Source organism: Lissotriton helveticus, chromosome 3_1 (genome assembly GCF_964261635.1).
Source record: "Lissotriton helveticus chromosome 3_1, aLisHel1.1, whole genome shotgun sequence".
NCBI classification, from domain to species: domain Eukaryota; kingdom Metazoa; phylum Chordata; class Amphibia; order Caudata; family Salamandridae; genus Lissotriton; species Lissotriton helveticus.
Genome location: NC_136061.1, coordinates 1750573290 through 1750589873, shown reverse-complemented (window position 1 = coordinate 1750589873; position 16584 = coordinate 1750573290). Strand labels below are relative to the sequence as shown.

At 45.1% G+C, this 16584-nt stretch overlaps 1 protein-coding gene across 6 annotated transcripts in view; it reads left to right on the top strand.

Annotated features, from left to right (window-relative positions):
- Nucleotides 1–16584, top strand: part of LOC144823747 (protein 4.1-like) — a 960864-nt gene that overhangs the window by 504690 nt on the left and 439590 nt on the right. For all 6 annotated transcript variants that reach the window (XM_078682548.1, XM_078682547.1, XM_078682545.1 and 3 more), the window contains exon 5: nucleotides 1834–1876. In XM_078682548.1, the coding sequence (XP_078538674.1) occupies nucleotides 1834–1876 (43 nt within the window). The remainder of the gene's footprint in view (nucleotides 1–1833; nucleotides 1877–16584) is intronic.

The window sequence follows — 16584 nt, the reverse complement described above, 5'->3', positions numbered from 1 at the left end:
CTTGTAGATTGTGCAGGGAAGAGTAATAGGAGTAGCAGGGTTGCAAGCACATCATACGTCCTAGAAGTTGCCAGTGTTGGAGCCAGTCACTTATCGCCTGGGCATGGGACACAGCCAACGTGCGAGGTAAAGGAGGTAAGGAGCGGTCAAGTGTTGTACTAAGGACAGAGTTAAACTCACCTCCAATGAGCCGTGGGATTCCACTCCAGGGCGACAGGCGGCCAGAGAGCTCATACAGGAACGAGACCTGATCTGTGTTGTGTGAATATTAGGCCTGGGCGTAGTTTGCAGAGATTTGCTACGCGGAACTACGCAAAGTTACAATTAAACTCCGTGAAGTTCCGCGAGTGGCGGAGTGTAGTGCGAACTGCAGTTTGTTCTGGTATTTCTGCCGCTCGGGTAGAAATTTACCCGAGCGGCAGCTTGCGAACAGTCGGGGAAAAAACTCAGCTGCACATCGCGAAGCGGAGTTTTCTGCACTCCGCGAGGTCTGCAAAGTGTGGAGTGCAGAAAACTCCACAAACGGAGCGAAGTTCACTGCCCAGGCCCAGTGAATATACAGATCCCAGCAGAAGTTGGCGACCATGTAAGCGGCCCTGTATGAACACATATCGGCCGTCAGTATCCACTACAACTTCAACCGCCACGAATGGGGGTCCCTGGTTTCACCCAGAGCAATGCTCTCCTGGCATAAGAGGAGTAAGTAACCAGTGGCGAAAACCTGACACTGCCATCAATTTTGGAGTCTGCCGGCTTCAGTCAGTGTGAGATGTGTAACTTTCAATAATGAGATGTGGGTGGTTCTGTGTTTCACATTGACGTATTACTACAAAGGCTAGACCCACATATTTGCTCCCCTTGCGCCGCCTGAGTGCAAGGTTACCAGGCATGTGTCAGTTTTCATTTGGTTTTAGCTGGGATACTGACCAGAGACCCAGTGGAATCCAGGGTTACTTGACCTATGTGAATACATGCACATTATTTTATTTGCCACAGTGCCCCACAAAGCTCAAAGGATGTGTACAGCAAACAATTTCTCACTTCTCAGTGACTGAACACTAGCAGAAAATGGCAAATGTCCAACCTTTTAACGTTGCCACACTTCTGCTAAAAAATGAACTGTGCCATTCCAGGAATTGCCAAAATGTTGACCTTTGTAGACCAGTTTGACACTACATTGACGTCTCACGCTCATAGTTTTAGTCTGTTTCTTGAACTCCTGTTTGTAGGCCATTCTTGATAAGAAAACATGGTGAGATCCATACAGCCACTCCACCCCGGTGAGTCTAGTTGTGAGAAATGTCTGGGGTCTGTAGATTTCCCTTGGTGCCGGCTGATTCGATGACCCAATACTTGCAGCGAACTAAATCTCAATAATCACCCTGATTCCATGCTTCTTTCTTAACTTTGCTGCTGGGAGTTACTGAGCCTCACCTCTCACAGCCAGAAGGCAAACGCACAAATGTGGAGTACTGTTTTTATTCAGAGAAGTCTGGGAATGCGGAATGGTTGGACATTTGCTGTTACCAATTGCATTTCTCTCTATTTTAGCTTAATGTTTAATTTCAAAATCATCAGAGTTGATTTGGACAGTAATGCTCTCTGAAAATGTAGCATGCCTTTATAGTTAGTTTCACAAAAAATATTGAGTTTTGAATAACCAAGTAGTGTGACATACGTTTTTCACAAAGGATTTTTTAGTGCTACACATAACAAATACCTTGTAGGAGTAATTAAATTCATGCTGAGAGTGAAACTCGAATTATGTCCTGCTGCTTTCATTGTACATTGGAACTAATTGTGTATGGTTCATATTTCTTTGTATATTTACAGGTATGGTTGGATGCTGCCAAAGAAATTAAGAAGCAGATTCATGGTAAGCTTTATAGTTTTTCTTTTACTGTGCACTATTAGAAAGGGAGATACATGCCTTTGCTTAGAGGAGTAAATATCTAGAGCATCTTAATGAATTGTGCTTGTGAAAGACTAGTTATAGCAGTGAAGGCATGATGGCATCATGGCATCTTTTCTCCTGAAATGCAGAAAGCAGATTAGCAACAGTTTCAATACTGTTTAGGCAGCAAGGTAAGTTGATCTTGCTAATAATTTTTTGATAAAGAAGCTTGTCCTGCATTGAGGGTCTACACTATACCTTCCAGTGTCTATATCATCACTGAGGATTGCATTGTGCACATTAATGGTTTTCTTATAGGTTCTGCTCCATGAGATTCTTTCTGATGTTCCATATCTATGGAATATGACCATGCTTGCGTATTATGATGGAACATATTATGTATATTTATAAATTATAATTCTATTTAGAGTAGGAAGGATACTCAAAGGAGGACCATTCTTTATTAGGATTTGCTTCAATGACACCTCCTACTAGTAGCGTGGGTCCAAATGTAGTTGCTCAGGTTGTCAAAAGAAAAACCAGAACCTTGATTCTATACACATGCCTGAAACATTCAACCTACATAGCAAAAGATAAAAGAACATGACAGCAGCAAGAGATGGGCTGGTTGTGTCAAGTGTGAGAGTTATTTCTTTTTTAATTAATAAAATGCACATGGGTGTCATTTGCACATGCGTATTGGTGTGCACACACGTTTGTGTGCAGCTATGGGAATGTGTGCGGGGAGTTTTGTGCCTTCTATAAACAGGTAAAATGCTGGACCTGGCACAATTGTAGTTAGTAGTAGTAGCCTGTGGGCATCTTGGGGATCTTAGGGATGCCCACTCTGGTAAAATAATCACTCAGACATTTATCAATAATTCTTGGAGGCTTGTGTGCCTCCATGTGAAGATGGTCTTGTTCCAATGACAGTAAATCTTAGCAACTTGTGGACACCCATTGACATTTTCTGGTAAGATGCTGGACCAGGAAAATGATGGGAAATTCTGTAAACTTTTGATCCTCCACTGCATGTTTCCCACCCCTGGTAGAATGTTAAGAATTACCACTGTTTATGCCAAGCCCAGCATATCGTAGGAAGTCATGGTACGAAGGTCCCTATTTCTCTCATAATGCTGGTACTAGCAGTAAGGTGATAATTGCTGACTTGTTCTGGGCATATGTTGCACAGTAGTGCCTACCCATATTAGAGTGTTCACCTTGGAACAGTGGTGGCGATTCATGCCATTTTGTAGGCGTAACAGTTCTTGACTTATTGCGGGCATACATGGTAACCTACCTTCAATAATGCTCACCCCTGCATTACGGTAGCAATTCATTTATTGTAAGCATACATTGCATGATGGTGCCCAACCTCGCATAATGCAGGTCCTGGCTGAATGATTGTTGTTCCTGGTAGTTTACGGACCATCACGGTATAATGATGTCAAGGGAAAAAGGTAAATCCTTTTCAGTACTTTAAAGTTCAGGCACCTCACAGAAGGGAGAAACCTTTAAGTAGGCATATGTTACTTATAAGCCTTTTTAAATTCTTAGTCAACCCCTTCTCTGGCTCCAGATGTGTCTTTTCCAGCGTCTGGGTTTTGGGGATAATATTGGCCAAGATGAAATCTGTTACATTTGTAAATGCTTGTTTTAGCTAGTGAGAAGTCATAATGCGCATTGGAGAAAAGGGTATTTTATTCTACTTCAAGTTAAGAATTTAGTAGTACATTGAGGAATGTTGAATGGGAAATTTGAAGACCTGGTCCAGGGAGGGAAAGGTATCATGGCTGAAACCTTTAAGTAGGCATATGTTACTTATAAGCCTTTTTAAATTCTTAGTCAACCCCTTCTCTGGCTCCAGATGTGTCTTTTCCAGCGTCTGGGTTTTGGGGATAATATTGGCCAAGATGAAATCTGTTACATTTGTAAATGCTTGTTTTAGCTAGTGCGAAGTCATAATGCGCATTGGAGAAAAGGGTATTTTATTCTACTTCAAGTTAAGAATTTAGTAGTACATTGAGGAATGTTGAATGGGAAATTTGAAGACCTGGTCCAGGGAGGGAAAGGTATCATGGCTGTAGGTCAGACTCGCTTGGTTTATTAGTAAAGAGGAGATAATCATTTGAGTGCTGTATTTATCGTATTGAGGCTTGCCTCCATTGTTTTTATTCTCTAGGGACCCATGATAAATGCCCAGTTCTGAGCATGGATGGTCCAACCAACTGGCACAAACAGATTCAGGTCTAAACCTTAGGGGTATTGTATTGTATTTTATATATAGCCCAGGGAAACCCTAGCCTATAAGTAGTCCTGTAGTGGAACAGTTTCCTTCAGAAAGAAGAGGACTTCACCTTCCAGTCATGGTTCTTGTGGGAAGGTTCCTAGGAACATTAATCCTTGCCCAGTGACTCACTTTAAGAAAATGTAGAGGGACTTCTTTGGAGTATATGTGTGGACCCTAAATAAATGTAGTTGGCCTGTCTCCCTGGTGGGCTTCAGATGCAGAGCAAGAGATTCGGGCCAACAGTTCATGGTCAGGTTCAAGAAACCACATTCAGATCATGTGGGTATCCATAAAGGTTATCTTCTTATGACATAATCAGTAGGGTCTAAAGCCCGACATTTCCTAATCAATGTAGATTCGTTGATGAATTTAATTGCTGGAATACAGAGAAGAGCGATCCTGCCTCAATGATGCATGAAATGATGTTAACTGGCACCAGTGCACCACTCTGCTTGCTATGTAGTCAATTGCGTTCACGTTCAGAGTACATGGTGCTGCATGTGAAGTCATATGATGCCACCTGACGGGACTTGATGAAAGGAACTTGGGCAGTAGATGACAAATCAACACCCGTTGCTTGTTTGTAGTGCAAATCTGCAGTTTGCAGAGCTATAGTAGGTGCCAGGACACTAGTATCAAATAATTTGTGCCCAGAATCCCCTGACTGGCATGTGGTCCATCCCCAAACGCTATCTGACACACATCAACCCTAATGCTTGCTTGGAACCTTTTGCTACCTCTTGGTTTTTCTTTTTTGAACTGATAACCTCAAAGCACTCCATTTTCATGAAATATATTTTTGCATTATACTCAAATAATTTAGTGGTCCTACTGCCTCTAGAGATGCATTTACCAACTAATGGTGGACAACCCTAAATGCAAAATATCTGAGGTGGACGGTCTCAGACCATTGCCCTCTTCGACTGCATTCATTCCCACATGGAGACTGAAGTCATGGGTACTTCAGGACCAAACATTCAGTGGCATGATCCAAAATATACTCCCCAACAGTTTTGTAGAAATGCAGGACGAGTTTGTGTTATTGGTATGGAATGGAATGCTTTCAAATCATCAGCAGACTTTCTTAATCCATATATGTGGTTCCCAACCGAGATTGTTGACGGAATTGGCAGCATTGAAGTATGAGGTCAAGGAAAATGGGACAGATTTGATTTGATTTGATTTGTTAATTTATATAGCGCGTGTATGCCCGAAGGCGTCTTAGTGCTGGATTTGGGGGGACATGTAAGGTGGCGGGACTGGGCAATGTTATATGGCTTTCATGAGCTCAGTTGGAAAAGAGCCAAGTTTTCAGTAGCCTTCTGAAAGACTTGAGCGAGGTACTGTTTTTTATCGACATTGCCAGTTGATTCCAAGTTTTTGCTGTTCCAAGTACGAAACTTCTTCCTCCCCAGCGAACCTGCTTGTACTTGGGTACTTGTAGCAATTTTGAGTGAGATGATCTGAGATTTCTAGCTGGTACGTACCATCTCAGGTGCTTTCTCAGATAAGATGATCCTTTACCCTGAAGTGCCTTATAAGCAAGGCATTGTGATTTGAAAATGATTCTCTTTTCCACTGGGAGCCATGGGGAGTCTATGGGAGACTGCTTCATATTTGGGGATGCCCAGTATCAATCTGGCGGCAGCATTCTGTAGTCGCTGCATTTTTTGTAGATGCTGGGATTGCATTCCTACATATAGTGCATTGCCATAGTCCAGTCTGGAAAGAGCCAATGCTGGCACCAGTGTCTTAAATGCTTCCTGGGGGATGAAGGGACAAAGTTTCTCATCATCTTTAAGATCCCCCAGAAGGAGGATGGGATCTTGTTGATTTGTCCCTCAGATGTCAGTTTGTCGTCGAAGACCACACCTAGGTTCTCTTAGCCTTTAATGCAACTGCCTTATAAGCAAGCAGAGTTAAACATGTTTTTTGCTTGATCAATTACATAGCCTGCACTGCCATAAACAGACAGATGTTAACAGTGTTGAGAGGGCCAGATGGTTGTTGGGTATGCCCAAAATGACTTTATTAGGATCTTTGTGGAGTCTTACTCCTTTCTTCTAACCTCCTTGTCTTCCACTCAGCCCAATGGACCTGGCAGCTTTTATGTTTGAAGTCAATGGAAAGGTCTTGACACCTGACAACTGGGAGGACCTTGAAACTCCATTCATATTATTTGTACAGAAATCATCAGACCTCTAAATATTGGTAAAACCTCAGACAAAAATAGTACACCCATGTAATTATCCAGAGTGTTTGGGGCAACTTCTGAACTCCAGGTTGTTAAGCACGTATGTGGATTCAGAGGTGATTGGTAGCTTGCCGCATCCACAAAAAAGGCACTGTTAGAGCTGTTTTCTAAGCCTGTCCGACATACACTAGACAGGACGTCTTATCATCCAGTGTTTAAATTGAACACTGGCTACAAAATCCTAAAAAGTATTTTGGTAGTGCAACTCAGTGGTCCTCCTGAGTTGTCCCCATCCAAACCACATTAGGTTTATTCCCGATAAGAAAGGTTCTCACAATTTAAGAAGTTTGTTCCTTATTATGGATGGCGTACATGACTATGAGACTGCTTTCTGTAACATTGTTGGACATTGATAACGTTTTCAACATGCTGAGGTGGGATTACTTATATGCAATATTGGAGCATATAAACGTTTGACCACCGTTCATACCGGGTTTCATGCTATTTCCACACAGCACATAGCAAGAACCCTGCTGTCATCTAATGTAATCTCAGATGACTGACTAGTGTTAAGGGCCACCTGACTGGGTTGACCCCTCCCACCGCTATTATGCCCTATAACAAAGGAGCCACTTGCACAGCATTCATGAAGAAATGTAGAAATGTAAGAAGAGGCTTAAAAATCCATTGCACATCAAAGCATCTCTTTTGTATGCAGATATACTCCTGTACTTTAAAGATTTGCTACTAGAACAGGCCTTTGGTGCATTTTTTATCGGTTTAGTCACATTTCAGGACGCCAAGTGGATAACATTAAATCTTCTTTTATGAACATTGAATTCAGGGCAAACTGTTCTCATACCTACATGACTCCAGACTCTGGACTTGTATAGGTTCCAAAAGCTTTAGATATCTAGGAATCTGACTGTTTAACATGCATAGACCTACTTTTGGTAATTTTACCAGAGCTCTTGCACCTTTATGATGATCAATGTTATTCTAATGTTGTCTCCACACATCGGTGATGCTGTGATCACACTACCATGCTTCCTATGCTATTTCACAAACATCCTGGTAAAAATTCCCAATGAGTTCTACCAAAGAACTTGGGTTACTGGTCAATGACCTAAATCTCTGTTGGGGGACACACTGTTGCATATTTTGAGTTCTGTTGTTTAGCAACACAGTTGCAATGGGCATTGAGTTCGATGTCTGGTACAAAGATCAACGAAAACAAATTCTTTCAGAGCTTAAAAAACAATTTCTGAAGCAAAAGCAATAAGGGGTGTGGTGCTCAAAAACAGACGCTGTCTGGGATAGTAGACAATGCACAATACTGCTGGAACAGACATGTCAGGTGTGCCAGCAGACGGGCAATGATTGTGTCTGGCTTACTCTTGTGGCACCTTTCCAGGTTACATCAGGAGAGACTGATAACAGTGGAAAGACTGTGGTCAGAAGAGGGAGTTTGTACACTGGGTGACTTGTTTGAATTCAGTGTAGCTACCACAGTATGTGAAACGGAGCTGAGAAAGACATTGTTTTACTATCTAAATCTTTCAGGATTTACATGCAATGCATTATTCTGCCATCTACTGGCTGGGTCCGGAACCTTCTCTCTTCTATTTTTTTATTTTTGTTAGAGTGGACATTTTTGTTGACCAATTGGTGTTATGTCCATTCTATAGTGACGTCAAACATGCTCCCTAGAAGTCCCACAGCGATGATCACCATCATCAGATTTTAACATTCGTGTCTAGATGTTGAGGAAAGAGCACCTGGACAAGCAGAAGAAAAGTCAAATCTTTAGACAAATCACAGTTTTTCTTCGTCACAGACAATCAAACACTGGAGGACGCTGAGGAGAATCACTGTTTTCCACCCAAAACCTAAGGTTACCCACAATTCATAGACTACGTGAACAGGAGAAAACATTTGTGGGTATTGAACAGATGCCATTCAGGTTCCATACCCTCACTGTAGCCACAAAAACTTGTGCAGAAAGACAGCCCCCAGACGATAATTGTCAACAAAAGGCAAATCAAAGTCTAAAAGCAGACCACACGATTTAAGGCTAAAATGGAGACCTTGATCAGTAGTAAACGAAAAGAGTTGGACACCTCCAATAAGGGAATCAGGATTCCTCTCTAATTCTCGAAGGAGAAACTAATCATGGTCGCAGTTAAAGAACAGGAGCTGGACAACGCCTGAGGAAGACAGGAAAAGGAAAGCATTGAGTATGCAAACGAATTTGTGGAAGGCCCCTAACAGCAGGGAACTTTGGAAGAAGACAATGTAAGTGGATGGTTGCCAGTCTTCTATTTGTCTTTTGCATGCATTCATTAAAACAAGCATTTACAATGCAACGGTTTCGCCTTTGCCAAAGTTAGAGCTATTGGCATTGTAAATGACAATATTTTTATTTATGTGTTGGTTTTGAAAACAGATAAATAAATGGCATTGTCATTTACATTGCCAACAGCTTAATCTCTTGCAAATGTAAGACCTATTGTACCCTACTGGATTTCACTGAAGAAATTCAGAGTCTGGTCTGCAGGTGTCACGTGACAGATGCCCAATTGACAGCTGAGGGGGTTAAATCGTGCTGGGGTGGCACATTAAGGCAACGCTTGCTGAAAGCACTACACTACCCTACTGGAGTGTCAGTCTTTTTGGACATGGTTCACTCACTCATCTTGAAACAGGAAGCTCGCCACCAGTTCCACAAAAAATACCGTCATTAAATCTTTCCTTTTTAAGGGTTGGACATTTCAGTTGGCGTCTGCTCTCAGTCACGCTCGACTTGTCGCCCATTGTCAATCACGCGCCTCTCTGTGCCTGGCTGTCAAGTGCCGGCGCCATCCTAGTGCGCATCTTCAGTCAGCCACGGTGTGCTAGCCAACCGAACTGCATTATGGGATGGCATGGTGGGTTAAAGAACCTGTTTTACAAACATGTGTCCGTGCTTGTGAGGAGGTAGTGCACCTGTTGAGGGAGAGAGAGTGTGTTTGCATATGTGCGTGCGTGCATGCATGTGTGTGTGTGAATAAGCACTTCCAAGATTTAGTGGGACTAGAGTTTTTATCTACAAATCATTGTTTTCAGCTGTGTTCTAATGGAATCAAAGCAACACTACACCCCCCATAATGCATAGTGTGATCACATAAAAGTACAGAACTGGAAAGAGTGTCCATAATGACCAGCAAGACGGTTTTCACCCTAAGAAGGATGTGCTTCAGTCTCCAGTGCCACGGGCGAGTGGAAACACACACTGTGCTGGTGGAGAAGTAGAAGAAGTACAAGTGTCCATAGAAGAGAAGTAGAGGGGATGCACTCTCCATTCCCTATGCACTCTCCACTCCCTATGCACTCTCCACTCCCTATGCACTCTCCACTCCCTATGCACTCTCCACTCCCTATGCACTCTCCACTCCCTATGCACTCTCCACTCCCTATGCACTCTCAACTCCCTATGCACTCTCCACTCCCTATGCACTCTCCACTCCCTATGCACTCTCCACTCCCTATGCACTCTCCACTCCCTATGCACTCTCCACTCCCTATGCACTCTGCACTAAGGAGGAAAAGTTTCAATGTGTCCAGCACTTCAAACAATCATAGAACATAACTTCAAATGACCAAAATGCCAGGAGCAGAAGTAACATTAAATAACTTTTAACTCCTGATGCCATCACAAAATTAACGTTCTTGAAGGATTTTTTTTTTTTTTTGGAAGGGAGAAAAATTCCTTTAATTCAGTCTTAAAATAATGCGTATAAAAGAACAGGGTGAGGTGACGGGCAATTCTGCACAGGTGGAGGCAGGTGTGTACTTCTGCCTGTGACGCATCTTGTTAATTACTATATTCCATTGCTTTCCGTCCTTATAAACACTCTAAAAAAACATAAAAAGAACACTGGGTGAAAAATACGATTTCCATGAATTAAATTCCGAATACAATTGAAGAAATGTCAAAAAAGAATTATACCTTTCTAATGCAAAAAGCTGACTTCTGTACATGTGCTGCTTCAAGTGATGGACATATCTGCCTCGAATCCCTCCAGCACACAGCCTCTCCACATGAGTCACATCGGTACTTATCATCGCCCTTTATGAGCGACACTGAATTATTGACGAAGATCACGGGCTCGGAGGCATGGAAACGATTTCTTTGTTGAGCTGGAAGGTGTTTTCTGCCCGCTCCTACCAAGAGGCTGGATGAGGCCCCTGGCGATGAGGCCCCTGGGGTTTGGCGGCCCTGTGCAGGTGCACAGCTTGCACATGCCTAAGGCCGCCCCTGGTATTTACAGTGTGGGTTTGTGCAAATATAATCTCTCCTCCAATCAGTGTGTTCCACTGGCGGCGAGATGAGTGCCTCCGTGGTGCCAGCTGAGACGCCACTAACAACCATTGACAAAGCCAATAGTCCCGACTTGTAGGTATGATGTTACTTATTGTATCATATCTGGATGCAATGACAGAAACTGCAAAATACAATTTGGGTGGCACATTATGCTAAGCACAGATTCTTAGCGGACGTGTATGTAAGCCACGCCCTTAATTAGATTGGCCGCGCCCCTGTGAGAGCATAGCTGCCAAGGTTTCAGATTGCCATGTGTGACATTTTAATATTTTAAGTGCCATTGTGAGTGACATTTCAATGAGCATGAGTGACACTTTCTAGAGAGCAAAATGAGGCAATGAAGACAAGAGAAACATATATATATCACAAATTACAACCATTTGTGCATGGAGAATCTCTACTACAACTCAATGCAGACAAACGGTAGAAAGGCACCGGGAACCCACACTAAAATGTAGAGACACCGAAATGTGGCATAAAGGTGAATTGGCACTTACAATTATAAACACAGAGCAGAAAGACAGAAACTGAAACTTAAAGAAACTAGAGACCGAAATATGGGTAAAATACTTAAAAAGTTAATTTGACCTTGTGTAATGTAACTTGTGCTCATGTCAAGCACACAAAGGCTCAATTCAAATGCACTGCTGTAATTCAAGGCAGTGTTTACCTGCAGAGACCTATGGCATTTTGGTAAGGGCTTCGACTTGAGCTCTCACTCTTTTGCACACTCCACGCTCGGCATGCAAGACACCGTTCAGTGCAGTGTTCACACAACACATTTCCTTCTAGTTTGTCACGTGTTCAGCGACACATACCACATCAAGGCGCAAAAACAAAGAGCGCAAAAGTGAAGGCTTTCAGAGATACTTAGGATATTTATGCAACAAACATAGCGCATCAGGTGCTCTGCATTACTAAGACATAGAGTGCGTTCTATCTATGCAGGCAAAACATTACTCCAAAATCGGTGTGTAACCATTCATAAAGATATTGAAACACGCCTGTCTCGGCCGAGCTCTATCTGTTGTGCATTTTTTTCTGAATTCAGCTGTGGACGTTATCTTTTGCCCACGCTGAATAATTATTTCAATGACCTTTGACTTTCCTTGCAATCTGCCGGTGTGTGTGTGTGTGTTAGTCTGAAGTGAAGTCTGTGTGTGGCTGGGAGGTAGTAGGGATGACGGGGGTCGTAATGTGTGTGCGTGGAATTTGAAGGAAGCCAGGCAAGCCAACGCACATTTTGAACTTTATTCCCGATTTTAATTTATGCCCGTGACTTCAGAGCCAGGCTCACACTTACTTGAATTTAGTTGCAGAGATGGCCCGCCTGCGGCCAGCAAGAACAGCTCCTGATTTCCTTATACGTGCCGGATACCTGGTTTGCTTCTCTCTGTGCCAGCCGGCCACCACACCAATGCGTGCTCGGGTGGCGGGGCCGGCTCTGTTGCAGTCAGGGTTCATGGTTCTCCCTCTGAGGCCTCAAATTAACTACCAGGCCGCCGTAGTGAGAGTCCGATGGCCGCATTGTTCATTGAGTCTGTCAGCCACGAATTGGCGATGGGTCCGTCTAGGTTGTTGGTTCGGTGTAGATCACTACGCGGGCCGTGTGGGATGCGCAAGCTCATCAGCGGCAACCTGCCAACAGATAATTCGGAATCCTCTAACTTCTGTTCTTCCTCTGTCTTCATGCTTACTGGGCTGGCCCGGCGTGACTCTCTATACTGGTGAGGACCAGCCCTCTCACCGTGACCGGACCTCGGTATTCTGACTGCATGCATTGCAGGAGGGCCCTGTCCCTCACCCAGTGCCCTCGAGTTCGTCGGACGTCGGCCCCGCTTGCTCTGAAATACAATTGTCGGCGGGTGGCATGATTGCCATTATTAGTTCCTGTCCTGTAGTCCCAGCGTGGGGGCCTGACTGCAGGAGGGCAGGGCAGAGGTGTGAACAGCACTGTGTGGTGTGAGCCAGCGCGGCGAGGCCCGCAAAACAGTCAGGCTGTGCAAGATGACGACGAGCAAGTTAGCAGCAGAGGCCTCATCAAACAGAACTTCGCACGACGTGTGATGTCACATCCTTGAGGCGCTACGGCCAGTCTGAGACTGTTGCTCAGCCCGGTGGCGCCAGCGGAAATCAAATAGATACATTTGTAGCTGCACTGACTGACTGCCGCGGTGAGGCTAAGATAGCCTGCTCAGCTGCTGGAACTGCCCGAGGACTGTGGGAGCAGCCAGCGCAGGCACTGGGAGTGCAGCTACTACTACTGTTTGTAATGTGCGTTCTGTGACAGCTGTGACTACCGCATTATGCGTGACAACGCATTTCAGTGCGGTGATGCGGAGCACCACACTGATATGCGTTAGTGTCACACCAGATGCGTGATACTTGGCAGGACTGTGAGAGACCCTGTGTTTTTTCATCTCACTTAAAGCCCTGACACAAATACTATAATACAACACTGCGCTCTGCTTCCCCACTAGCTCTTGTTTCCACCCTGTCGGACAGAAGGCCAGGGCGAAAAGGAAGGGACAGAAGGAGGAAATAGTTCAGCAAAGGGGGGAGTTTAGAGAAAAACAGGTCAGAAAAGGGTAAATGAGGGAGAAAAGTTACAGAGTTGGGACTCGAGGGGGGCATAAATGCTGAGAGTGACTGGGGGATCATAGGACCTGGGGCCAGGGGAGAACGTGTAGTGAGGCACTGAGCTACCCGGAGGATGGCAGAGGGAGACCTGTACAGTGATCATCCCTTGGAGGAGGAGATGTATGTGTGGGTGCGGGACTGTGTGAGTGGGATAAAAGGTGAAACAGCGCTCTGCTGGAGGGTCTGCAAAGTTTGGAAATGTGCGACCTTCCGGCCGCTTCCTTCGCCCCGCCACCTCACCCTGGTACATCTGCCATCTCAATCTCCTGTACGGATATGACCCTTCCTTAGTGGGGGTTGTTGTTGCTGAGGCTCCTGATCCGTCATAGAGAGAAGCGCTTCCGGCCTGCACAGCAAGGCAGGCGGGGGGGGGGGGGTGCGGGGGAGGACAGAAGTGGTGCTTTGTGTAAAGTAGGAACCAAGTCAGAACATTAACTACACTTTAACCAGCCGACCTTTCAAAATGGAAGATATCGTCGCAGTTATATTTATTTCATTTGCAAAAGCATGTCTTTCCATACAGCCATCCAATGCGTTCAGTTGCTCTTGGAGGCCCGTTTGAGGTTGTATTCTGAAGGATACATTGGGGAGTTGGTGCCTCACACAAGCAGTGACTCTGTGACGGGGAGGAGATCATGGGGGAGAGGCAGGGAAAGTGAAAGCACCCCATCCGCACATTGTCCTGAAAACGCTGCGAGCCAGCGGATGTGATCTCCTCCCCGTCACAGTCACTGCTTGTGTGAGAGATGTTGTAAGGCGTTCTGCGTTATTTAAAACTGTATAAAAAGTGTTCAGCGCTATTGAAATGCATTGGAAAGTGATCTGCGCTATTTAAATCTTAATAAAAGTGTTCCACGTTGCTAAATTGCATTTAAAAGTGGTCTGCGCTATTAAACTGCATTAAAAGGTGATTCGCGCTATTTAAAACTGTGTTTTCCGCTGTAAATCTGTATTTAAAAGTGTTCCAGGAGCTGTTTTCTAGGAGCAGCAGAGCTCATTTCGTAAGGGAGGGGCTGTTTTGGAGGAGTGCGAGCTTGGGGGGAGAAAGACAGACTGCAGCACCACTGTGCGTCACTGCAGCGCGCTCTGATAGGCTGAAGTGCTTTTCAAAGGGCCGTGCCATGTTGGGTTTCTCTACAGCTGATTAATTAAATGTACATCACAGCTGTTTGACCAACAACAACAAACAAGCATTTACGGACGGACAGTGGGAGGGGGGGGGGGGGGTGGGAAAGGAACGGACAGCGGGAGGGTATAATTTATTGACACATACATTTAACAAGCACTCACCTGGGGAACAACGGAGGCCCAGCACGGAGCGGGCATTTCGGCAACCCCGCCCACGGCCGCGGTAATGTGCGCTTGAAAAACATGAAGCACAGAGGGGGGGGCGGGAACGGACAGCGGGAGGGGGGTCGGGAAGGCTTTCTCCGTTGGCGGTCGGCCGCGGAATGGCCAAAAAAACCTGGTCAACAAAAAAAAAATAAACCCCGCCCACGGCCGCATGACTACACAGAGGGCACGCCCAGGGAAAAAATCTCGGGAACGCCCCCGAATCTGGTCCGTGAATGACGGACAGATCTCTGTTCCAATGGCTAGCCTCCATTTATGGAGCTAGCCAATGGGACAGGGGGGCGTATTCCAGAGTCCTTACTGAAATCAAGAGATTTCTCTTGGAGGTGGAGCTTGCGCTCCGTTCTCCAGGCGAAACCTAACAAGAGATTTCTCTTGGAGGCGGAGCTTACGCTCCGTTCTCCAGGCGAAACCTAAAAAGTAAAGAGGGCTGCTGACACCCATGCCGTCAGACTTGAAGAACAGGCAGAGTTCTGCTTCTTACTGAAAATACTGTTGCTCTCTCACAGAAGAAACTAATTCCTTTCCATGCTGGCCAGTGTACTGGACCAGGCGGTAGACATTCAGGAACCTAGCCACAGCAAAGGTGGTTGCCCAAAGAGTAGGGGCAGCGTCCGAGCTGACTCAATGTAGCCTTTTTGGCATTGTAGAGGCCAAATCCTCTTGCAGCAGTGGGACCACCTTTCTGACGTGTGCGAGCAAGCGAGTAGAAATAGTAGGTAGAAAATGAGGTACTCTGCAGCAGTCAAGTGGGGGATTGCCAACGCTGGTGCCCTTTAAACCGGTATGTACACCAGCAGTGGAGGAGATGGAGAGCCTCTAACAACACCTCACTGAAACGTACCAGAAAAGATCAAACAAAATATAATATAGCAAGGCGAAACTATAAACGGCACCTTCCTAAAGTCTGCCTTGGATGTGGCAGATGCATCCAGCAGACAGGGTTGTTCCGTAACCCTATCCAGGAACATGTCTGGCTTCCAGCGAGAGGTTTAGACACAGGTGATAAACATGACATTTACCGTAAAAAGCCTGTTTGGCTTGTCAGTCAACAACTCCCTTTAGGGAGTGGAAAAGATTATTGACATTTCCAAGTCCATTGGGACCCTTCAGTGCAGAGGACAGTTTGGGCTAGGAAAGTGGGCACTCCAAGCAATAGGGTACCCACTAGAGGAGGTTCACAGCCAGCAACACCTCATTCTTGTTTCACCCCACCAAGAGTCAAGCAAAGGCCCTCCTAGACAGCCCTTTCGAGGGAGGATCCAGGGAAGATGAGCACCACTAAGAGGTGCTAGACACAGACGCAAGTGACTCAAGGGCAGGGGTCCTACATACAGCACTGACAGGGGGCAGAATCAGAGAATTCTTCAAGGAATGGAACATCATCACCTCTTGCAAGTGGATACTCAACATCATCCGGGCACAGATACTGCATAGAACCTTTAAAACTACTGCTTAATGTCAGGCTGAAGCCAAGAACACAGCAAATTAGATCTACTGCATCTCATGCTTGAAATGGCACATTTGCTGAGGAAAAAGGCAATAGAAATAGCACCCTAAAGAGAAATGGGACATGGCGTCTACTCACTCACCTTTCTGGCCTGAAATCAAGACCAGTGCCTCAGACCCACTTAGTCCTCGGGCCCTCAACAAGTTCATCAAACGTTTCAGTTGACAACTATGTAAGAGTGGAGAGAGTTTTATATGGCAACAGTAGACTTCAAAAACTCATAGCCCCATGCCACAAAGAAAGAGAGACAGAAGAAGTTCCTGATATTCGTTATAAACAAGGATCATTATCAATTCAATGTGTTACCCTGTGGGATAAAATCAGCCTCCAGTGGGTTCCC